Genomic DNA, 26,764 nt, shown 5'->3' with positions numbered 1-26,764 from the left:
GAGCGGTTTTGGAGTCGACCAACCGATTGAAGCGTCATTTGCAGGAATCGCGTCTGCGCCAATAAAAGGAGGAAATGTTTGGATGACTACATATCTATATAGGTAGTATCTTGGGTGAATGAAACCGGCGCTTCGTCGCGCTACCCATGCTCTTTGCCAGTCTGTTTTCAAAAGCCGTCAACATAACACTTTGTAAGAGTTGGTGAAAATTTTACAACACCCTGCGATGTCACATGCGACTTATAAAACGATTTGTGGGGTGCAAATTAAACATTAAAAATTCATCAACTTGTCAATACTGACGAGAAAAACTCATTGTGAAATCATGACACATAAAAATTATAAAAACAAATAAGTCGTTTGAGAGAGCGACAGTTTTCGTAACCGGGAAATGACACGTGAAAGAGCCCAAAATATGAACGAGGTGTTTGTTTATATTCGCTGGGAGATTACTGTGAAACGTGCAATGAAAAAAAACGCCAAAGTTCACACCGAAGAATGAAACCTACATTTTGCTTCGACCAAGAAATATCCTAGGTAAGTGCCAGCAATTTTTTTTATCACGTACTATGCGAAAAAGAGCTTTTACTGTCGAGCATCACTGCGCCAAAAATATTATGACTGCATGTCAAAACTTTATTACTCGCGAAATGACAAGGTACAAGCTTCCCGTCAAATTCAAACAGAGCACTATTTTCTGTCATTTCCGTGAAATAATGATAAAGTTGAGAACACATAAAACTTAGCTCCATTCAAAGGATGATCAGGTAAAGCTTGATTTATGTCGCGAACTTTCAGAACATTGAAAACTTAATTCAGCTTTTAGACACTCTGGAAACGAAACGGGAAAACCTGCAAGGTCGCGCGATTTTATGAATCACTTTAGACTTTACCTTAGAAAACAACAATAAACCACAAATGGGCAAAGGAAAATGATAAATATTTATCCAACCTCGCAGTTTTACTTCATTTTCTTACACAATTACTTTTTCTTGCCCTAGATACAGGTAGCCCACGCAAACCTTCATAAAAAACTTTATTAATTGTCCATTTTGCGCAACCACAAAGCAAAAAATTACAACCCATCGGATTTGACATTATCTGTAAAATAAATGTTTCGTGAACATCTCGCATGATAACTCTTTGCGTCGTGCATTCAATTTCTTAAAAATATTAAATTTTTATACAACCGGAACCCTTTGAGATTCTTTAATATCGTTTATGAAAATGGGCGCAGGCATAATTTTATGCAAATTGGAGCAAAAGAAAGGAAAATGTCGCGAGCTCACATTAGGTTTTTTCTGATTTCTAGCTCGGTTGCTAATTAATTTTGAGATCTGTATCATTTTGTGAGTTATAGCAGCAGCGAAGCATTTATTTACTTTTCCGATTTCGGAATACTTCGGCAGCAGATGTAATTTATCTTTCGATGTAATAAAAAAATCGGATGAAACAATAAGTCAAGTTGTTAGAAATTAATTTTGGCTCATTTTTCAAGTTTCCTGCTTCCAACGGTTTAGTAGATTTCGTTTGGTTGTTTAATTTTTAGGGAATTTTACCGTTTATGACTTCGAATGAAAAAATAGATATTTTGAACTTTTTTTAATTACAAGTTCTAATTTTAATTCATAGTAGCTATAAAATCAAAAAAGTAGAAAAAAAATTTTGAATCAAAAATTTTGCACTCCCTTATAAAACTGATAAATATTAAAATTTGAATATTGGCCATAACTGTACTTTAAACTTTATTCATTAAAATAAAAGTTTAAAGTTTTTTTAAAAGCCTTCAATTTTCTAAACTAAAATTTCTATTTCTTGTTCTAAAATTTTGTACTTCGGTACACATCATGAACACTCTAGAATTAGTAACATCCCCAAATTTCATTGTCATAACTTAATGACTATCAAAACTACGAATTTTAATAAAAAATGTAAAAAATATTCGGTGGTTTGTTCAAAAATCAAAGTTTCCAAAATCTCTATTTCTTGTTATAAAATTTTGTACTTTGGCACAGTTAATCAACGCTTTAAAAATAGTAACCTCTTTAAATTTCATAGTCTTGTCCTAAAAACTAACAAAAATACGAATTTTAATGAAAAAAAGTAAAAAAAATTTAGTTTATCCTAAAATGAAAATTTCTAAAATCTCTATTTATTGTTCTAAAATTTTGTACTTTGGCACAGTTAATGAACACTTCAAAAATTGTAACCTCCCCAAATTTTATAGTCATAACTCAAAAACTAACAAAGATACGAATTTAAATAAAAAAAGTTAGTCCTAAAACGAAATTTTCTAAAATCCCTATTTCATGTTATAAAATTTTGCAATTTGGCAATTTGGTAATGAATAGTTTAGAAGTAGTAATCTCCAAAAATTTCATTGTCATAACTTCAAAACTAACAAAAATATGATATTTAATTAAAAAAATGACTTAAAATTTTTGTCTAATGTAAGACTTTTCAAAAAATATGTAATTTCTAGTTTTGTTGAAAATGAAATACAAAAATGGAAAGGGTGCTGCTCTACCATCAAAATGGTCTTTTTCTTAATATTTTTGATTTAGAAAATCTTTACTAAAGTGTAAATTTAAGTCTCAAAAAAAAAGTTCGAAATATCTGCTACATTCCTATTTAAAAATTCAAAGTCATAGATAAAAAAATACCTAAATCCTAAAAATCCAAACGAATTTGGTAGAATCGAAATGAATGAAAATTCTTTAAAATCTCCGCTCGTTACGAAATCGAGCACAACCATAATTCTATGCAAATTACCCAAAGAAGAAAGAAAACCTCCCAATTCCGCATTATAATTGTTTCAAATTATAATGTTTGTTGCTAATTAATTTCGAAATCATTTGTGATATCCGCATCGAACCACTTACTTTAAAATTCACAGGAGATATTTCAGCAGCTGATGTAATTTATCTTTCGAGTCTAATCAATTTTCCCTGTTAAAAATTGGATAAAACAAACTTATAGTCAAATCGTCAATTAAAAATTAGTGCGCCCATTTTCAGTCTCTTAAAACCATTTGAATAATAAACCGATTAAGCATTCACTAATGGTGTAATTTTTAGACGTGTATCTTATCATTCCAATTTAGAAGTGACACTTTTGATCATAATTGACGAAAAAGGAAACTAGTTTATGACCGCTGAAAATGTATAAAAAGACACATTTAGACAAAATATTAGAGTCTATTACAGATTTCATTCGAGATATCCCGAAAGCGGCTTGTTTTGTTGCAAGTTTGAGCAGATGGGCGACGAAATAAAATAAATCCGTCGTAACAAATTGAAAATAATTAAAGATCTCGTTGTGTTGAAATTAGTTGCATCGGGAACTAAAAATAACTTCAATTTCGGATACAAGCTCGAAAAGCTTCAAGTTTTGCAATGAATTATGTCATAGACAGTCGGCAACTCAATATAATCTGACAGCTTTATAAATTCCTTTCAAATATTTCAAAACATGTTAGTTTAATGGAGTTAAAACCGAAAAAAAAAGAAAAAAATCCACAGTTTTAAACCGACAAATTGGAAAGTGATGAGGCAACAATAAAAGAAACTCCGTCGTCTAAACTCGCTGTTCTCTGAACTTACAAAAGCTCCTCAAATAAATCAAACAAATCCATTCCTTGCCAAACGCATCATCACTCGTCGAATAAACACAAAATTATGAACACGGTTCCTGTTTGCGTTCCCACCGACAAATTTGACGGGATTTATCATTTTTGTGGACTTCACAGGACGATCGACCGCCAAAAGGGACACATTCTCTAATTCTTGTGGACCGGAAATGATTATAAATGATTTGAAGGATGGGAATGCGAGAGGAATGCCCCTTCACGTAAATAAATAATTTGTCCCTGTAACAAAAAAATGCAGAGTGAAGGACGCAACTTTGGCCAGAAGATCGCGGAAATTTTCAATACAAAAATATCGCGGTTTTGTTTCAAATTAATTCCAGGCGTCGCGGCGGTGCAAATATTTACGAGACAAATCTGTGTTGTCACTAAATTAAAATACAAAGTTGAATTATATTTGCGTTGTAATTAAATTTGACGGTGTTTACATTGCAACCTGCAAGTGTAAAACGATCTGGAAACACTCGAAATGTAATTAATTTTTTCTCTATTTATTTTACTAATCAGCCATAAACCTTAAATTAACTGGAACAGTAAAAAGCAAACGACACTCAGATAAATAAATCAATTTGTTTGCGGGACCTATTTAATCCCAATATTTGGACGAACCTCGCTAGTTTGTAAAATATGACTGTAATTTGCGCAAATGCGAACATTAACTTTCCTTCAATAAATCTAATGAAAGCTGTAAACTATTAATAGAGGCTCAATTATTACAGTTACATGTACATTATCGTTGATTATAGGATATGAAATTTGCTACCGAGTGAAAGCATTTTATAGTCAATTAAGTTAAAACTTCGCTCCAAGAAGGAAAAACTCAATTTTCCAAGTTTACATGTTATAGATATCCATCGGATCAAACACTGCACGTTTTACTTTAATGTTTAGTGATTAAAATAAAAGAACTTACCATTTTGTTATCTTTTCGCTGAGGAAACATCTTGGTCGCCGGATGATGGAATCTGTATAGTAAATTGCTAAATTCCTCTTGGTTTTCCACTAAAGGCTGCACGGTTATATACGAAAAAAGTTACTTTGGGCAGATTGCCAGTCAAATTTGCAAGAAAACCCTCCTCCTTTAACCGGTCTTGGGACCGGCAGCAGCGTCTTCAGGACACTGCAGGCGGAGTTAAAAATATTGGCAGTTGTAGCAAACAAAATAGTGGCAATTGAGTTCGGGAAAAAGCGAAAACGCAACTCTGAAAGAGAAAACATCCCAACGCGAGGTCCATCATCGTTCAAATTCCACCACCAGAAGGAAAAAAATCCTACCTTGTTAGATCCAACGTTGCCATCATCTTCGTACACGGACCTATTGCAATAGAAATTTTTTATTAGAAATTTGAACCAACAATTTCAAGTTAGTAGTTAACTTACCCTTTAATCCTGATCCCTAAGTCGTATCGTCGCGCTCCTACCAATGCATCCCCCTCGAGGTACCAGGAACCACTCACTCACTTTATTTTAAAGACGATTTTAACTTTATTTTTAAGACACTACTGAAACTGAAGTGAACTATCTCGCGCACTAAAAATTTCGGCACTCGAAATCAATGGTGGAATTTGAATAAAAGGAATAATTAGAAAAAAAAGAGAAAATTGATGTAGATAAATTGACAAGTAATGAAAATGTTAAAATGGCAATGGAGAATTTGGGTCTCAAACTTAACCCCCGTGAGTACATTACTTTCAAAGTTCTTTCTACCTTAATCTTTATTTCTTATATTTGTCAAGATTTCGAGTAAAAAATCCGAAGTTGATATCTGAAACCAAAAATGCGTATAAGTAAAAAATTGAATATTTATCTCCAAATAATACACGCTTACCTTTAAAACATCATGAGAGCCCTGTCTTTAATTCCTGGCAATCACAAATCACTAAAACAAATTTCGAGCTCCCACAGCACGTCTTTATTGAACGAAAATCCGAGCACGACTAAATAAATAAAATAATACCCCTTGTTACATGATTACTTTACTTTTGCCATTTTTGTCGGTGGCTCGATTTGACTTCCTTTAAAATAATTTAATTGAATTGGTAACACTTTTTTTAATCAAAAATTTAGACGGTGGCGTGAGATTGTTATGTAATGTGAATTTACACCGAAAATACAAGCAAAATAAACCGTTTTTTTAGTTACATGTCACTTGAATGAATCTTAAAATGTATAACGAAAAACTGATTAACACTGAGGGATCAATTTTAAGAAAAAATCTTTTAAATTTCTTTCAAATTTTGTCCAATTTATTACTGTAAGAACTAAAAAAGTTTAAACTGAAGGTATCTAACTTCCGTTAAATTCCGACTTTTTACTAATTAAAATTACCAAAATTACAAATTTTCGTGAAAAATTAATGAAATTTCTGCTTTCTCTTAAAAATAAAATTTTCTAAAATAAGTGTTTTTCGTTCTGTTATTTTGTAATTTTCTAGAGTTAATACCTGCTGCAAAAATTGTAACTTCCCCAAATTTCATAGCTGTAGTACTAAAACTACCAAAATTACGAATTCGTGAAAGATGCTTGAAATTTTTGCTTCGCCTTAAAATGAAAATTTCAAAAATTTGTGTTTTTTCTTTTACAATTTTGCAATTTGCTTGAGTTGATACACGACTCAAAAATAGTAAGTTCCCCAAATTTCATAGTCGTAGCACAAACTATAAAAATTACGAATTTTCGTGAAAAAGGCCTGAAATTTTTGCTTTTCCTTAAAAATAAAAATTTCTAAAATTTGTGCCTTTTGTTTTATAATTTTAATTTGCTACAGCTAAAACACGACTCAAAAATAAAAACTTTCCCAAATTTCATAGCTGTAGCACTAAAACTACCAAAATTACGAATTTTTGTGAAAGATATGCCTGAAATTGTTGCTTTTCCTTAAAAATAGAAATTTCTAAAATTGGCGTCTTACGTCCTAGAAGTTTAAAATTTTCTAGTGCTAATAAACGCTTCAAAAATTGTAACTTCCCTACATTTCATAGTTGTAGCAGTAAAACTGCAAAAATTACGAATTTTCGTGAAGAATGCTTGAAATTATTGCTAAATCTAAAATTGGTGTTTTTCATTCTAAAACTTTGCAATTTTCTAGAGTTAATACACGACTGGAAACTAGTAATTTTCAAAATTTCATAGTGTTAGCATTAAAACTACCAAAATTACGAATTTTTATTGAAGGATGCCTGAAATTTTTGTTACGTAACGGTACTAAAAACGTTTGTGTCCCTCATGGAATGGTACCATGTTATTACTATTTTTTATTTAGTTTCTATCGTAATTTTTGTTCGGAAAAAATGTAGAAAACTCGTGGATTTTACATCGATTAAGTTGGAAAAAAATTTAGTGTCTGGTACGCTTGACTTCACCAATTTCCGTCAGTTTACCACCAATTTTAAAAATACAAAACTGCATCTAAGTGATTCCGTTGTTCTAAATATGTAAATGTCACACGCCTGTGCTCAAAAATCCAAACAAAGTTTGTTACATAAGTGAGTTTTTGGCTCTGTCACTATTCTCGTCCTCTCTTGATGTATTGTTGAATGGTTCGAAAATAAAATAACATACTTAAGAAGAATGTCAAATGAAACTAAAAATAGGGCCCCAAAAGAATCCAATAACAGATAGTAAAAGTGACAACTGAATAAATGACCTGTGTTAGAGGGGAGTGTCCGAAGTACTCCCTTAATGAAATAACTTAAATTCCACAAGTTGCGAAATATCTGAAATCTAAAAATTTGAGAATTTATTGCTGAAAATGCAAATAAATTGGCTGTTTTATGGAAATGAACTAGCTAGAAAGGACTGACTATAAAGATAAGATTAAACAAATAATAATAAAATAAAGAAAAAATTGCCGGCCAACTGTTTGTTAATGAAGAGTTGACGTTTTTAGCGTTACAACTTTCCAGCTAATTAGATAATTGAACGAACTTTCATTAAATGATTTTATAATCGCTCTAATGGAGATTCTTTGTTGATTTATTGCGGATTTTTACAAACAAGAATGTTTTTACACACATATACGGGGTGACCCGCAACTTCAACCGGTGAATACATGAATACAGCAGAACATTGGTAGCCACATGATTTTATCAGTTTCCCTTATTTTTATTCGATAAAATCATAACAAATCCAAAGACGAGAGGGGTTGCAACCCCAAAATTTCTGCTCCGCTAAGCTTAAAAGTTCAGGTGAATAATAGTTACCACGAGCTGTATGTGAGGGAGCTTTTGCTATGACCGTTTCGCGAGAGTGCTGTACATGATTTCTGTTCATTTTCGATGGCAGCGGTAACAAACACAACTTTTCGTTTATTTGTAGACTTGCTGGTGACCTTTTTCTGTTTTAAATGTGTGAATAAATGCTAAAAGTTTGCATCCTGTGCAAAAAATTAATTAATACTTAAGACAAAACAAATAAAAATTCAGTGAAAAAGTGTGTTTTCCTTGTAATCCCGTTAGAAGTTAAGGGGATTAATTCGGCCCGAACATAAAAACTGGAATAATTACCCCAATATCCGCCTTTGTGTTTATTTTTGTTGTTTACTTCCGATTAGCAGTGATGCTCTAAAATCCCTTCTTCGCCAAATAAATCTAATAAAATGTTGCAGGATGACTTGAAATGGATCCAGACAGCAGTGATAATTGACTTTCCACCCCCAAGCCTACTATGATATGATTTCGACAAGATTCACCCTAACGACGACCGCATCATCGACTTTTCCCAATTCGACGCCTTTGATAGAATTTAACATTAGCACCGCTAACTATCTTTACACTCCATCATCAGCCATAGATCTTTACAACACATCTAACGTTTCGCATTTCAACGATACATCATCTTCAGTGTTTCCCAGTTACATACGGACAACTTCTATGGTTTTTTGTATAATTATTATGTGTTTGGGTGTAATCGGTAATGTAATGGTGCCTATCGTTATTTTTAAAACTAAGGATATGAGGAACAGCACGAATATATTTTTAGTAAACTTAAGTGTTGCTGATTTAATGGTGCTACTGGTTTGTACGCCGACCGTCCTCGTCGAAGTTAATTCTCGACCGGAGACTTGGGTCCTTGGAAAGGAGATGTGTAAGTATACATCGGGGATAAACAGAATTCGATTTTATTACTTATGATTGGTTTTATTGTGTGTCCTAATTGAAAACTTGGCCAATGCTTTTTACACTTTACATTAGGTAAATTAAAGTTTGACGTCCGAACTGATAGAAACCAACACTGAGATCTCTTTCATTTTGGCAGAAAACTTATACACGTGTCGTCACATTTCATAGAAGCGCTCCTAAATTCCAAAATATTTAACCGAACGCGAAATATCCGCCCGTTTTTTAATACACACGGCGACCCATATAGATACGAATTTATTATCACCAATACGCTAGGTGCATTGTTTGCCCCCGGATGCTCTTTCCACCTAATCGCCACATTTAAAAACACCATAATTTTGTTATCACCGTTGCGATACACCAGGAATAAAGCAATTTTCGCCGCGGCTTTATCAAAGGAAAACGCGCCACCTCGGAAAAAACCAATCTAAACTTTGACCTGGATAAAATTTCGCAGAAGTTGATATTGGAGCAATTTAAAGGGAACACCAATCTGTAATTATATCCGAGGATCAGTCACATAGTACAATTATTGTTTACTTTGCCACTCACAGTTTCGGCAGGACCACGATGTGCTTTTAGCTCGAGCGTTAACAACTTTCGGAAGAGTTTTATAATAAAGCGCTTGCGTTGTTGGAAACATTAAAAAAGTTTCGTTGGAAGAAGATATATGAAGTTAATCAAATGACTTGTTCAACTTTCGATACAGTGGAGTTATTAGAGTATGCGAATATGGAATTCTTAAAGAGATGTAGTTTTATAAGTTCAGAGATTTTATTGCCGTTATATCATTTATTATGAAGGAAATGGACGGTTGTAACATTTTTATCGGCGATACATGTAGCTTTAAATTGCCCGATGAATTACGAGTAAGTGTCTGTTAGCAGTAAGCACTTCCCACGGGATCACAGTTTTGAAAAAAGTTGATCTGACTATCGATTGCAATACTAAATAATATCGCTTTTTAATGGGCAATTATCGAAATTATTATTCAAAAATAAATACAGCCATTCTTTAAATTTTTGCTGGTTTTTGTTCCGGAAAAATTGGAGCCAGTCTTGAGTTTTATTTATATTCGAGGATTTTTTCGCTAAAAATTAAATATTTTTAAATTTTATAAGCAACTCAAAAATAGAATATTTAATATACAGGATGTTTCAAAATGATTTTCATCTAGATATCTTTGGAACGTAATTCCATTTGTGTCGCTCTCACTGAACTGTGTTTGAAATAGTTCTGTCACTTTGGACTGTCATTGGTTCACTTGTCAAACGTCAAAATCGCCAATAAAGAAAGAATTTAACCTAGATATGCCTAAAAAAATTGTTAATTTTCTTATTCTTTTGTAACTTTATTTTCTCATAATGATGTTAAATGAAATTACAAATAATAATTTCTAACTAGTTATTTGCCCTTGTACCTTAATTAGGGCGTCTTTTTAAACGAACAGTAGACAGAAGCAGTAACAAATTAAAGTAAAATCTTTAAAATAAAATTTTGATTATTATTTTATTCAAATGGTTCATTTTCTAATGTCCGTTTTGTATTTTAATAATTGGGGGCGTTTTACTAGTACAAAATTGCCTGCTTTTTAATATTTTTGTTCAAAAAAATTATACAAAACTGATCTCTCAAAACAGAATTACGATGCTTGGAAAGCTATAAAATGTAAAACAAAAACACAATAAAGGTGATAAAAAAAGCAGTAGAACAAGAGGAGAAGCAATGAATAAAAGCGCATGCAACAGAAGAAATAAAAAAACAATCATTTTGAAGAAGAATTTTACCACAATCATAAAATATTCCTTCGACCAAGAAAGTTAAGTTCAGTCCATCGCTTCAAACTTTTGAAAGAGCCCCCTGCGTCAAATTAAAGATTCAAATGAATTCAAAAATTCCCCCTGAAGCCATCCCACATTATCAAAATAATTGCACCACTGAGATTAAATTTTAATGTCGTGTGAAACTAGAAACGTCAAAAAGATGATCACTCATAACTTGGTATGTGATTGTGTATGATTTATGTGATAATTTTGAAATGATTGCATCCATAAAAGGTTTTAAGATTTCTATACCGATAAGTTGATAAAATCTTTAACCCGATATGAGAAATTGTAAAATTCATTTCAGCCGACCATGGCAGCTGAAAAAGTTTGGGAAACGCTGACCTACACGCCAAACCACCTTTTGTATACAGTGACCCAATCAACTTTCTCGTGACAAGTCAGAATATGTCATCAGAGTCATATTATTGTCGAAGAAAAATTAAGCAGTTGCACATTTGGTTAGGTTTTTTTCGTCTATCAATTCCATTATGGTAATTCCGAAAGTTGTACTGTCGTACCGATTAGGAAATTTATTCAAATTAAAGAGAATTAAGTTATTGTTAATAAATAAATAGGACGTCAAAGAGACACTTTTCCTACACGAAATTGACCTCGTAATTTTCCCGTCAATAACACAATAAAAATCACGATCTGCCTACAGTAATAAAAGCATTGTAACTAAATTTCGGAGAACTATAAATTGGACTAAATGTTCGCGAATAAAAGAAGAATCAACAAGCAGAGTAAGTAGGTGTTGAAGCAATTGAAACTACATCTGCTAGTAAAACCCAATTTCAATCGATTTTTCCTTCAATCGCGTTTTATTCCGCCTTAATAAATCTCCGCTTAATTCGTCATGCATGTTTGCTTCTCTGGGATTCTTGACAAGACCGTGATTTAAAACTAACACGATTCCGAAAGGCAAATGACTTCTGAAATCAGATTTGAAGTGGATCCATAAAGGTTCGGAGATAATTTGTTATTTATTGCGAGCCTTTGGTTAATAATGTATATGGACAGAGCTTATCGCTTATCCCTCCACGGTTTTACTAGCCCTGGAGGCCACATAAGAAGAAATAATGGAGTTTGAAATATCGAAGGTCCAACACCCACATTGCAATTATTTTCACTGCACTTCACTCAGCGTCTGAAGTTCCGGGAAAATTAAAAAAAACTGACGTGCACTTTAAAGCATACCATTGCTAAAGATGGGACCACCTGCTGGCGTGGAATTAGCATCTGCTTTTTCTGATAGGAGATGACAACCATATGGTAAATATGCTCTAATTTTGCAGTTACCATAAAAAATACAACTGGTGATCGCTTCCAGATAAAGATATTGTCTCCTTTAAAAACACCGCGAAATATTTATTTTTGTTGCCGGAACCCAGCCATTGACACCAGATATTTATTTCTAAATCCTTGTTTACACTCCTAACATTTCAAAGACGTGCTAAAAACCGGCTGTTTATTCACTTTGTTAAGTGTAGCATTTAGTGATTCGACTACTGTCCCGCTGATTTATGAATTTGTTGTTATTGAGCTTCTAAAGAATGAAGAGTATATCCTGTGTTGTTTTCTTAGCGATTTGGAACATCTAAATAAAATAACAATTTAACAAGGAATGAAAGTGGGTATAAATAAAACTACAAAAGCAAAAGTCCAAAATACTGCTTCTTTAAAATGGGAGCATCGGATCTTTTATTTAAGGGCAATGAATCTTATTGTGGCTCTAAAATCGGAATTGGAAACGGTTAGCAAATGGATGCTGGTAATTATTGAAAAATAATGGTGTCATTAGAAATGTCATCTTCTCGTGAACTCACGTAAGTTCGAATTGCGTATGATTTAAATGTTAGTAGTTGAAATGAATAATAAATTTATGTACTTGAGTTTAATCGTACTGTAAATATTTGTTTAATAATTGCCCAGAAAGTGTGATAATTGTTTATGGAAATAAACTGAGCTTAATAGAAACATTTTAGTATTTTAATTAAGCACGAATCGTGTTCTTAATTAATGCCATACACCCCAAGCAATAAACGTGGGCTATACCGAGCCCTCCCAAGTTTGCGAAATTTGTGGACTATAAATCGAAATGAATGATAAACTGCGTATTGTGGAAAAACAGTAAAAATTCAATAAAAATTGGGGAACGAGGTTGATTAGTTCGGGAGGACAAAAATCCGTGGAAATTCGAAGAAAGAATCAACAGAATCTGGAAATTCTGTGCTAAAAAACTAAACTACAAAAGTCAAAGTGGGATGAAATTGGTACTGGAGTCTTGGAAAGTCATTTCTAAAGTAGAATTGGCTTCTGATTTTGAATTCGAAGCCCGTTTTGCTCCATCACGCCAGATGCCACCAAATTGAAAACTAAATTTTCAGTGACATCCATCTTCCCATTTTATCCTAATTTTCCATTCAAAGATTTCCACCATTTAATTTTTTTGGTCTATAGCCAAACTAACAACTCTTCAGCATCAAGACGTTTTCTACAATGTGTTATTTTAGGCTGTGTTGGCATTAAAGTCATTTTAAAACTTAAAATATGCCTAGAAATTACGATTTTGTAAGCAATGGCATTAATTTTTTTTTAAATCGCCAAAAATAACAAAACATTTTAATTAAAACTCCTTTTTTGTCTTGTAACTTTAAAGCGATAAGATCCGTCTTTTCAATAATGCTTTACTATAACAAATCGATGTATTTGATAATTTTTAAGTTGTATGCAAAATTACATAGGAAAATAACCAAGAAAGCGTTTTTTTTGGAACATGAGATCAATTTTTTAAAAATTTCATGGGGAGAACTAACCCTAGCGATCAATTTTATAGGTCGTTGGAGAGCTTATTAAATTGGCTTTCCAAAACACTGTCGAGTAATTCCGCAACTTTGCAAATTTTCAACAAAAATTGAAAAAAAGAAATTTTTGCACAGTAGAATCTTAAAAGATTTTTCAAAAATATTCCTGAATCCGAACCTGATGGAGGAGAACGGACTTTAAATTCGGAATCAGGAGACCATTCCACTATGGAAATTTTTTTTTTTCAAAATTTGTCGACTAGCGTTATTGAAAGATCGAATATTTTGGATATTCTGAAACGAATTAATTTAGAAGAGATTCAACTGATAACTTCAGACGAAAATCTACAAATAAGTTATGGTTTTAAATTAAACGAAAGCACCTGTTTATTCTCTTATAAGCCCGATGAAGATTTTACTGCTCATCAAACGTATAAAAATGTAGAATTTATCGGACTATAAATAAAAAAAGACACATGGTAGTCACATTCTGTAGAACTTCGAGCGCATAATTCTGCTGGCGCAACAAAAAATCTCATTCATTGTGGAAGTCGTCGGATTTGAAGAGAATGCAAAATAAAAGTAGATTTCATGAATGGTGAAACAATTATTCATTTCTGCATTTTGTTTACCGAGAGAATAAAAAATTAAACTTAATTCCGGTGATATTAATAAAAAATGAGTTTGTTTGACGAGACGATGAAAAATTCTCCGCGATTTTGAGTAGTTTGCTACTTTATTACACTCTTGTTTTATTAGGAGTGTAATTGATTTCGATGGATGGATATTGACAGATCGTAATAGTTAAGCAAATAAAGTCTCGTGTTATTTAGCTCTATAAATAACACTGCAAACGGTTCGATTTAGCATCCGTTTCTTTTGATAGCCGTCTCCTAATATTTTTTTTTGGCGTCTCTTTCGTCGAGACGGATAAATAATTCATGATATTTACCTAACTTAATAAAATTGGAGTTATTGTAATCTTTGAATGGCAATATCTGGGTTAATGTTAAAAGCTAAATTGTGTTATTGACGTTACACCTACGCCCTGCCTGTTTTCCAAAATGTATCTACATTTTGAGTAGATTAGATAATACAGCAACGTTTTCCGCATACAAATTATCACGACAATAATCTGATAAATGCCTGTACAGGAAACTGCCTTTGTGACACGTACAACATGAAGCCAAGTCAACCACACACACGTGTGATTTATTTTCCACGTGTGTGCTTATGTGGCTCTCTATTATCACGTGGGGTCAGGCTATAGTCAAATTTATTTACGAACTATGCGAGCCGTAAACAAGCTCCTCGGAATTTTTCTCACACTGAAAAAATTTCAGCTCCAGATATTCGAGTGTTTTATCGAGGCCCATATTAGGAACCTCACGTGTACCTGTTTATTTACGGGATTTCGTGACTAAATATGATTTAATACCCAAAATTAGGTTTATATACGCAAATTCCGTTGCATTGTTCTTTGACCTATTTCGGCAAATTTCACATTTTCGATTTATTTTGTTTATAGGGTGTATAAATATATCCACCCACGCTTCATTTAGTTGCTATTTGAGGTAAAATTAACCTCCTTTATCAAATTACACGAAGAGCTCTTAGTTTGCTTTTATTAACAGTCGGTTTATAACTAATTAACCACTAAACGTGGGAGGAAACAATCTCAAATAAATAGACGATCAAATCCTTATATTTAAGCCGCAATTTCATTGTTAATAATAACATAATAATGAGATTTTAATATCATTTCGTGTCTCCGAGGCTTAATTCAATTACCGCTTTATTATCGCCGTGCGTAAAATTTTATAACTGATTCAAAACGACGATGTACTTGGAGCTCGTGACCTCCAGTCCAAACGGATGATTTAGTGGTTTTACGAACGAACTTTATTTTGGTTATAAATACGACAAAGTATGGATTTTCGAGTGTATTTGTGAACCTGCAACGCACAAAATTAACAATTTATAATATTTTACCACGAGCAAAAAAAAACAAAATTTTTATTTGATTTTTTCGAAATTTGCTGTTTCAATTTCTGTTTTTTTTCAGATTGTTGCTTTTGTTTTCTTCAATTACTGTAATCTTTCGAATCAAAGATGCTTACATTTTATGTCTAAAACTTCATATTTCTCATACTTTAAGAATTAAAATTTGAAGATGTTAATTAAGTATGTCAAATTGTAAAATTTTGGAACCAAAATTACAAATTTTAGAATTTCTAGGCAGCCCAAATTTCAAATTTTTCTTTTAAGGTCCACAATTTTGCCAATTTTGCCGATAAAGCAATGAAATTTGGTGTACTTGTTGCTTTAAATATGCTAATAAAATGTGCCAAATTGTAAAATTTTAGAACAAAAATTAAAAATTTTATTTTGAATTTTTTAATTTTTTGTTTTTCTAAGCAGCCCAAAATTTGAGTTTTACTTTTAAAGTCCACAACTTTGACAATTTTGCCAGCTACGCCTTGATTTGTATACTATTTTACGACCACGACCACTAATAGCCCATTTTCTAAATTTCTAAAATATATCGCATCAAGGAATTTTGATAAAATTAAAGTGCAAACTTTGCCTAGTTTATTTTTCATTTTTCTAAAATCAATTACATCAAACAATTTAAAAAAAAATGAAAATTAATGCAAACCTTGGCTACGCCTCGGTTTATATAATATTTTATCCATAATCAATATATTTTCATAAACCAACTGTCAAATTGCCCATTTTTTGTGCGCCCATTTAAAACCATTTTTTTTCTTAAATTTTGAGCCCTCTAATTCAGAATTTCGTTAAATTGATTTTTACAAAGCGATGTATTTCGGCCACTATAGGAACGTCATCCGTGTTCTTGTTTATATTCATCGTTTTTCTATTTTGAAGAATTTACACTTCTAGTGGCCCCGTAATTATGACACAATCTTCAGCAGAATCTCGTGTCCCGTTACTTCCTTCAAAATTTTATCTTGATCTTCCTACATCTAACAAAAAGTCTTCATTATTTCTTTACCTTTCATTTCTTCATTTAAACATTATCGTATTTTTTTAGAATCAGATCGACATAATGTGTTGGTCAAATTTCTAATTCCTCTTTTCAATTCCAAAATGTCAAATTCAGTTTTTACTGTTCCTCTCCATTATCCTTGTTCTTCGCCCTTGAAATCATTGATCGAAATTTTAAACAATGAAGTTCCTTATTTGCATGCGATTCTTTCCTTCTGGAAACTTTCTTCATTTCTATTTACCCACGCACGTCTCTTGAAAAAAATTCAGGTAAGTTGTTCGGTGTTAAATTTAAATTCAATTTTGTACTAAATCCAATTCCCTGTTGGGCTATTAAAAGAGCGAAAAACAAGTAAACATATCTTAAAGGAATACAAAAAATTACACAATAGAGCAACTTTCTCCAGTACAGCAGATACAAGTACCGTACTGACTCGTCTGAGAAATGTAGCATGAAATAATTGGGTATAAACTTTTATACGTTTGTGTTTTGGCGATTTATCCATTAAAGGATAATAGGATTTAAAAAACTAGGGTTTTCAAAGTCTGTACTTTTTGCGATTTTTTAATTAAATAAAGAGCTGTTTGAAACTTTTCCTGGCGTATATTTGTAATTAACAAACACCCATTTCCTAAATGTGTAATCTCGAAGCTTGCACCATTTCCACAAAATTTTTGTACACCAACAAGTCAAGTCAATTAAATGCTAATGCTGAGAGAAGCGTGGGTAGTTTATCCTTAAGATTAATTAAAATTCGTGATTTTAGCACAGTTACTTCGGCTTAATAACAAGTAATATGTCATGTTGAGGAGTAGCAATAAATCGCTTGATTAACTCAATAATAATTGACAAAATTAAGAATAACGATGGGAAAACCGGCGTTGCTTTTAAGGCCTTTTAAGCCTGACACCTAATTAAAACGTACTCGTAATTTTGACAGAGGCAAGTGCCCATATAAGTACGAAAATATGACTCGGAATAGAAAGTTGCGAGTGAACGATGCCGAGAGAAAGCTTTTACTTGTAGGGATTGAAAATTTCGTTTTCGCACAATAGATTTTCATGGAATTCCTTGACCTGTGCTAATTTTCCACCCAATTAATTACTTTGACGTTAAATAGGTGTAATGATTTAATTACGAAGTGAAACTAGCTTTATTACTGGTGCACGTTGACAGGAATGTAATTCGCGTATTCGTTACTTCAAGAGACGTATTCTACCTATTCAATATTGCATCAAGAACGTGACGTGGAAAGTGTAGGACGTTGCGAATTCCAAACATAACCATCTTTCCTAATTTGTACACAACTCTGAAACAATTTTGATGACGCCCGAAGATTTTTTATTATTTTCATTCCTGATATAATTAAAATGAGAGTCATCCTCGGAGAGTATTGTCAGAGGGTGATAACTTCTGCAAGTGGCGCAACTTTTCTTATTAATTCCCGTTTCAAGCGTCGCGACGTCTGTAAAATATCAACGCCATCAAATCGAATAAAAATTATCCCGACGCAGTCACAAATGACGTTGTGCCTTTATGTAATTGGGGTGAATGTCCATACCGCAAATCGAACTGACCTTGTCGAAACACATCAAGTGCATTAGGGGCGAGAAAATTTCCACTGGAGGTCGTTATGGGGATTTTTTTTCTCGATATATCGCCGCTATTATGAGAGACATTTAACGGTGTCCACAACAAAATTAAAGTTATCACTTCATTTACGCGCGATTTAACTAAATTAATTGGAGCAATTGTCAGATGTTTTAATTAAAACCGGTGTAAATAGGTGGACGAGATTGCTCGGGGAAATTTTATTGTTCTTAGAAATTTATTTCGACGCGTCACTACATAAATCACAGATTTTTTTCGTATCGGGGAGATGTGAATCAATTTATTTTTTAATCGATACCAACCAGATTGACGGAGATGATTCATCGAATATTGTTAAGTAATTACTGGGGGAACAGAAAGAATAATTACAAGACCAATTAGGCTCATGCTAATTAATCAGATTTGCCGAATAAAAATTCCTCTAAATTTCGTTGGCAGCTCCTCACCTTAAAACCGTTTAAAATGTCGCTATAAACATGCCACCTAAATTTATACGCCCATAGTGGCGCCTTTAAATTCAGAATGATTGTATGTAAACTAAAACTAATAGAAAGTGCCGCCTACATGCCCTCCAGTAGCGTCAAGCATTTTTTACGAACATCACCTCTGACACTACAATGATAGATATGGACATTGCTAAATTACTTAATTGATTTTTTGCGGTTGAACTAAAAGCAGAAAATAATTCTTTCCGTGACAGCGAAAATAAGCTTGAAGCCCACATCAGGAATTGCGTGGGCTTGTAAGTTAATAACAGTTATTTACATTGCTGGGAGAAGAAATCTTTAATTTATTGAAATTGGTACCTTCTGTATTGAAAATTTTTACGAATGTGAATGGGAAATTTGATACGTTTCATACAACATGTAATTAATTCCGACACTGTCATCTATCAAGGTAATACTGATGAGGGACCCATTTTCAGTATAATACAATTTAATGAGAGATCCAATGTCACAATCCTTTACACAAACGTGGTAATAAAGCTTGCGAAAGCTTATACACATTCAAAGTAATATTTTCTCATGACTTTTCAATAGAATTAGTATTTCGTTTTCCCGTTTTAATGAAATTTATTATTCTTCTAATAAATTACATGAAGGATAATTTATTAATCATATTATTACAGCGTTACAATAAACAAGTACGAACCAAGCAAAAATAGCATCGAATTATTTCCAACTCTGACATAACACGATTTCCAATGTTTAGATTATAGCCAAATAATTTCAGATTTATTGCTCGCGAGTTAAACCAAACGTAATACTTTTATTTCTCCATTGGAAAATAATATGCAAGTTCCTGATTTTATTAGACACGCGATTTTAAAATTAGCATAGTGAAAAAAATTGTCATTCTTAAGTAAAATTGATTTGTTAAACCTTCACGCTTTGGAAATATTTTCTTGAGGGGACACTCCTTTTCGCCTGCAGATGATAGAGAAAGTGTCAAAAATATGCTAAAACTATGATTAACTCTGAGAAATGCTGCGAATTTTAAAAATAGAAAGTAAATTATCGAAACTTATTGGCTCGTGGCTGTTTTATAGCAAACCTATTATTATCGCGGCTATTATGGATAATCATCAGAATTTGTTTACAGTGGAGATAGGCAACGAGTCTTTTTTTTCGGGCGTCACAAAATGTTCGTATTATTATCCACAACATCCATATAGAAATCGCAGTTAAACAATGTTTACATTATATTACTAATAAAATAATGTTCGCGCCTACACCAACCGCATTGTAAATTGACAGCCATTTGACGTTTCACATTCATTTGACATTTCTATGTATTATTTCTATTCAGTGTCGTGTTAATTTAAGCATAAATATTAATAAAAATGATAAAATTTCTTTCAAACGGTATTTATGATAAAATTTCTTTCACACTTGTTTGCGTATATTCGGAACTAAAAATTCACTATCCACAACTAGAAACACTTATAATTCTGTTATTTATTGACGTACGCGAAAGTTTTGAATTCTGCGTGAAAATCTGCGTAAAATGAGCACCAATAGTTTAAGATTGCTCCGTAAATAAGAGAGATATTGACCGAATCAGATTTTAAAACTTTACAGTTGAATCAGGTTGCAAATATCCACAGTTATTTTTTTATTTGAAGTTGGAATCTTAATGAATTAGCTTTAAAAATTTCACAATGACAAGGTTGGCAAAATTTGACATGAGATTTGCTGTCTTTTATTTCCCAAAACCCAATTCACGTAACACAGCCATTGCAACATTTGCAACAGGAACGAGTTAGACGATGAAAAATTTAGAATTTGTGTCATTGAATGGACCAAAAATCGAACAATTGGATCGTAAATTTTGCCCTGTCCGTCTCTATAAGCGCTTCTAACGTAAAAAACCGAATATCTTCTTCACATTTCCCCTAACATTTGTATCAATTAACAAACTCCGCAATTAAATAAAAGCTAACAAGAGTGGGCGTAATTAATTGTGAATCGTTGCTACCGGCCGGGCTTTGTTCAATCATTACAAAAGCTTTCTGACTTTTATTTGGAATTTAAAATAACCGGAAAAGTCGTTCTCAATTTGTTACTATGGCGAATATCTCTTGTGCTTGGCCGGTTGTTCCTAACCGATTTAGTGTCTGTTCCCTTAATTGGAAGATGTAGTCAAAATGTATTATCTCGCGTAAAACTTTCATATTTAATTATCTCTCGCAATTCTATTCAAACATCAGGTTAAGTAAGTCATAAATTTCGAGCGAGTCCCGAAAAGGAAGAAACTTATAAATTACTGTTGTAATAAAGAAGCGTGATAAGAGAGAATTTCGCGGATCAGAAATGGAGGTTGTTTAGGGAAATGCCGGTTTTTACGGACTGAGTGAAATTCCTGAACCACAAATTTTTAAACTGCGACGACTGACCTATAAAAAACCATTTTAAATGGTACAAAACGAACGTATGGCGTCATTAGCATTGCAGTTTATTGGCCACAATAGAATAGATAGTTAAGTACAGACTTAAGCCGTTGTTTATTACACATTGAAGTCATTGATTGCCTCTTTAGTGGGCAATGCGTTGTTAAGATTAAATTTAAATTCCGGTTTAATTTGATGCTGTCAGCGATAATAAGCTGGGATGTCCTTCTTTATTTGGTACAAATGAGTTTTTTTTCCATTCAATATCCAAAGCTGTAAGTGATTTTTAATCAAGAGCGACATTTAAATTAATTTCCTCGCAACTTTTGTTTTAGGTAAAGCCGTGCCCTTCGTCGAGCTCACAGTGGCCCATGCCTCAGTCCTGACCATTTTAGCCATCAGTTTCGAGCGGTATTATGCCATATGTAAGCCTCTGAAAGCTGGCTACATATGCACCAAAACTCGAGCATCTCTTATCTGCTTGTTCGCCTGGTTCATCGCTGCCTTATTTACAAGGTAAGAAACAGGGTTGCAATTCAACACCAGTAGCTATTGGAACACTATAAAAGAAACCATAAAACCGCACGTTTTATGATTTCTACACGACGCACCACATTCATTCTAAACAAATGGTGATGGGAGATCCTTCTAATAATCACTAGACGATTAAAATTGACATGAAGAGCACCTCCACACGTCCTTAACCTTGTTTTGTGTGGCCTTGTGTTTGTGTTTTAACCTTTGTGATGTTTAAAGCACCTCTGTAAACCCTTAGATGACTGGTACATCTTTGCTGTATACAGAACCGGAGCTGGACACTCAACAAATAGTTAAAAAAACGAATTTCCGGTGTTTTTTTTTCACGTTGACACATTTATTACCAACAAAAATCTAAATTCATACGAACAGATGTGGCAATTAGGTTTTCAAATATTTAAAAACCACCACAAAAGCGAGTATTTATAGATCATTTATCTCTGTTTTCTAAAAATGAGTGCAAAGCTCATCTATTGTCACATTTAGGATCCCAATCCTAAATAAAAAATCTCCGACCCTTGAAATCTAAAAGGATAAAGGAAAGCTGGAAATGGTCGATCTGACTCAGGATTTATTTTATTTATTTGCATTATTTGCAGGATCAAAGTTTCGGCTAAGTTCATTTAACCGCAGAGCAAATAGAGTTGAAAATAAAAAGAAGATTTTTGTTTGCTCAATAATTTATAAAATTTGAGTGTCCAGCTTTGCTGTATATATTTTCTCTCTGTATACAGCGGGCTTAGAGGTTTGAGATTGGTTTTGGTTGTCTCAAATTCTGACGAAGATTAGTTACAGTGTTTTAAATTTCCAGCCCAATGCTTGTCATAGCAGAATACAAACAACTTGATTACTTCGACGGTTCCAAGGTACCAGCTTGTCACACGTTGGCCAATACATTTTGGTCCGCCCTCTACTTCCTAAGTATAATCTTCCTCTTTTTCATAATTCCTCTCATAATCCTCCTCATCCTGTACTGTATAATCGCCAAGAATCTCATGTCGAATGCAGCAACGCAAGTCTTAAACAAACACATCGACAATATTTCATTGCGGGCGAGGAAACAGGTGGTTTTGATGCTAGGAACTGTAGTGTTAAGCTTCTTTTTATGTTTGATTCCGTTCCGGGTGTTCATACTGTGGATCATTTTAGTCCCGGAAGAACAAGTTTATCATTTAGAAATTGAGAAATATTACAACATACTGTACTTTTGCAGAATCATGGTCTATTTAAATTCCGCGATCAATCCGATTTTGTATAATCTAATGAGCTCGAAATTCCGGACTGGATTTATTATTTGTTCCGAAACAAACCGGAAATTTTACTTCAAACGCACAAGAAACGGCACTTTCAGTACCACAGCTAATTCATGTCGAAGTAGCACGTTCAGAAATCGAGAAGAGTACAATGTCTGTTTCAGACCGAGAAATAATTCCATTCTTATCAAAAATTTCAACGATTCACCGGAATCCAACCGGAGCGACGACTCCGAGTTGAAACATCATCCAGTTTAGATACAAAATTATGCGGGCTTTGACATTTGAGTGACACTAAGGTCATGGAGGCGTTTCGGTAAATGCGAATACATTTTACTGATGGTATAATCACTTTTTCTGAAATATTGGTTTTGCGCCGAGGAAATTATTTTTATTGCCTTGTTTTGCCATTCTTGTACGGGTTACACGGACAGGAAAAGCACCAACATGTTTCCAATTTTAAGTGAAACAAGCACATTCCATTCACGACCTTTTAGATAAAGAGTGGAATTTTCGTTTTTTAATTTTATTCGATGCAATAAATAATTGAGGCTCTGTTTCGAGGAGTGGGGACGTCCACCCAACTGATTTTTCGGCTGGTTTTATGAAAAAGTCTAATGACAGTTTTATTAAAAACTCATGTAGAAACCGTCCCAGGAATCCAATTACTCCAAAGGATACGATTTTGTACCATTTTGGACGCCCAAATTTTCACAAAATTCGTTAATTTCAAAATTAATAACTGCTAAATTTAATTTTTCCTGACTTTTTATTTTTTCTGAATCTCAGTTTGTTCATATTTAATTTATATTCAATTCAATTTAGAAAAAGATCTGGAAATTAAAGGCTGTTAAGAATTTGAAGGAATACCTGAAAACTAAATATGTAATTAAATGAAGATGGAATCCAAAAATATGTATCAAATCGCAGTATTCTAGTCCATTAATTTAAGAAGTTTTTCATTTTCATTTTTTGTGAAGACTGAAACTTAAAGGATTCAATACTTCAAAAACTAAAGAATTTGAGATAAAATTTTGAGACAAGGAATAAAAGTAAAATTATCATCCGACAATCTCAGAATGTCGAGCTAAATATTTTAGAAAATCTTAAAAGAGCGGGTGTAAAAAGGATTCAAACAAGGACGAGGATTCAAAAGATCTAAAATGGCAACCCAAAAGAAATAACTATGCGCTATTAAAAAAATTTAGAAGAAACTTCAAAAATTTAAAGAAACAGGAATTAAAAATGTAGAAAATCTAGAGAATCAACAGGAATTGAAAAATTAAAGAGTGAACAGCCATAAGAATCCAAGAATTGATGGAATTCGGAATTCCGGAAAGCATGAAAAATTTAACTTCGAGAAACAGGATATTAATATTAAAAATAAATAAAAGGAAGAAATCAGAGCGATGATTAATGGTAGCATTGCTATCGAAACGCGCGTCAGCAATTTTTGACGAAATTTGGTGTTTGGGAATAAATTGTCTTTTTGATAACGTAGAAAATATCTCAAAATTCCTTCGAATTTCACAATATTCTAAAGAAATCTATAGGATCCTAGACAAATCTTAAAAAAATCTAAAACATCTTGAATTTTCTAGGAAATTCTAAATAAAAAAAGTCATCCTTTTTAATAAGATTCTACATTATGTAGAAACCTAAACGATTCCACAATCTAAAGAATTTTAGAACATTCTAGAGGTGTTTGAAGAAAATAAATTCTTCAAAAATGCTTAAAATATAAAAAATTATAAAAAAGAATTCATAAAGAATTCCACGAATTCCAGAGAATCTATAAACTTCTAGTCATAGAACTTCCAGTAGAATCCTAGAAATTCAGATAATTTTCAAGAGATCTTAAACTTTTTTGGAATCTTAAATAATCAAAAATTACTCAAAAAATTACTCCAAAAGATTGTGAATGGTTTTAATGCTAAACAATTCCATTTTGCACCTCGGTCAGACAACTTTGTAAATACCTCGAACTACTAATAGACCAGTAAATCTACAGTTTGTTGTAATAATTAGTTAAGCTGTTACTTTCGATTTCATCTGCCAAGTGCATTTATCCATAGATATTAGTACATTTATCAAACCAAAGAATACGTGTATAATAAACAATATATTTATTATTTTGTAAGAATGGACGACAAAGTGAATCCTTTCGTTTTCGAACGCGTGAAATAAATTTCAGTGAACATTAGTCCTGGCATGTAAACGCGAACACTCTTGTAAATAACCCATTTTACGAAGCGAGCGAGATGATTCATTATGTCAACTATCCACATTTTTCTTTCGTCAAATGAAAGTTGCTGTACACTAACCCCTAGAAAAAAATAGAACCTTCCGAACATATCCACATCAAGTTCGAATATTTTTTCTATGAGTAAGTATCTTTTAGTTAATTTTTAATTTACATTCTATTAAGCAATCATACTTTAACACGACTGGTCTCATTCAGGCACAGGTTCACATAAATTAAATCAATAGCGATCAATCATAATTGGAAATAATTTATGTCCACTTTTGCCTCCACTGACAGTTGCTTCTATTAATTGATTTACTAGAACTGACACCAACGCTTAAAGCAACGTGTCACATTTTCCGAGGCTTGTTCACGCTATTTTTGTACCTTTGAAGTTCTCATTTTCTAGGAACAATCACGAGGAAAAATGTGAACACGCCTCGTAGCGTTTAGGCGTTGAAATTTTTATGCGATACTTATTTTATTGGAATTTTGCAGCCCTATCTTGGCAATAACCCAGTACGGTCCTGAAGAATACATCGATGGTTCCATAGTTTTCGTCTGCTTCAGTTTGGTGGAAGATACTCTACCGTGCGTTTTCTTCCTCGGTTCAATTGTAATCTTTTTTATTTTCCCTTTGGCTATTCTAATAATCGTTTACATCCTCATCGCGAAGACTTTAATGCATCACCCTGTAGCAATGACCGGCACCAAAACCGTAATGCCATCTCAAAGTGCCATAAAATACCGGAAACAAGTGATTCTAATGTTAGGCGCGGTAGTTCTGGCATTTTTTCTGTGTCTTTTACCATTCCGGGCACTAACTTTTTGGATCATCGTTGCGCCACCAGGCTCCAATTTCGAAATCGGCTTCGAGAATTATTACAACATTCTTTATTTCGCCCGGATTATGTTTCATATAAATTCAGCCGTCAATCCGATTTTATACAATATAATCAGCTCGAAATTCAGAAGCGGATTCCTGAAATTGTGCGGAGTAAAGGTTATTAAAAGAAGGCGCAAAGATAAACGCGAAATCACTAGGAAAAGTACGAGCTCTTCCACTCATACTTCGTCGCATCAAACTTCCGATTCTTTTCTGAACAGCGGTAAACGAAATTCCGAGAAAAAATGCACGAACAGTCTCAGGGAGATTAAAGAGGTGTCCGATGGCCAAGAAGAAACGAATATTTGCAACCCCGATAAAAGTAAAGACTTTTATGTCGTTCGAGCTCCGTTTGGCCAAAAGTTCTCGAACGGTGAGATTTATGTTTAGGACAAATTATAATATACGTACAATACGACCCAAAAAGACTCCAAAAAAGCATATATTTTGGTACAATCACTTATTCTGAAAGAACTGATACGGTTAAGTATAGGACAGGGTACTCGCGATTGGTTTAGACACCCTGAAGGAGCCAAACTGAGTACCCACCAATGACAATATGTGTTCCCTTCGTAAAACACTAATTTAACAAAAGTAGAGAATTTTCTTGAAGGGTGGCTTTTATATATTTATTCATTGTACTCCAAAAATATCCTTGCCGACTAATTTATTGACAATAAAACGCAAACTTTAACGTTTATTTCTCACTGGGTTTTACGAAACGTGGTAATTGTAAGAGTGTTCACCCTGTAGATTCTCAGGGATGGTGCTTTCGAACGGATTTCATCAAAATCTGAGCTGTAATAGCTGAAGGGCCGTAAAGGAGCATACTCTATTCGTTTCTATTAAACCAATTTCTGTATTTATTAATGAAAATAAATGTGTTTTAAATTAGTGAGTATTTATTTCTCCCACCTCGTCACAACTCTTCAA

General features: G+C 33.1%; 1 protein-coding gene across 2 annotated transcripts; it reads left to right on the top strand.

Moving 5' to 3' along the window:
• The first annotated feature begins 161 nt into the window (after positions 1-161).
• Positions 162-26,725, top strand: ETHR (ecdysis triggering hormone receptor). 2 transcript variants are annotated; one of them, XM_088045585.1, is made up of 4 exons: positions 162-537; positions 8,253-8,731; positions 21,246-21,426; positions 25,444-26,725. In XM_088045585.1, the coding sequence occupies exons 2-4, from the start codon at positions 8,317-8,319 to the stop codon at positions 26,219-26,221; spliced, it is 1,374 nt and encodes a 457-aa protein (XP_087901711.1). In that variant the 5' UTR covers positions 162-537; positions 8,253-8,316; the 3' UTR covers positions 26,222-26,725. The 2 variants fall into 2 exon arrangements, with proteins under 2 accessions (XP_087901711.1, XP_087901712.1); XM_088045586.1 differs by lacking the exon at positions 25,444-26,725 and adding an exon at positions 22,259-25,437.
• The last annotated feature ends 39 nt before the right edge of the window (positions 26,726-26,764 follow it).

Source organism: Gnatocerus cornutus, chromosome 9 (genome assembly GCF_029298725.1).
Source record: "Gnatocerus cornutus isolate USDA-ARS CGAHR chromosome 9, icGnaCorn1.1, whole genome shotgun sequence".
NCBI classification, from domain to species: Eukaryota; Metazoa; Arthropoda; class Insecta; order Coleoptera; family Tenebrionidae; genus Gnatocerus; species Gnatocerus cornutus.
Note: the sequence above shows the minus strand (reverse complement) of the source record. Positions and strands in the feature narration are given on the sequence as shown.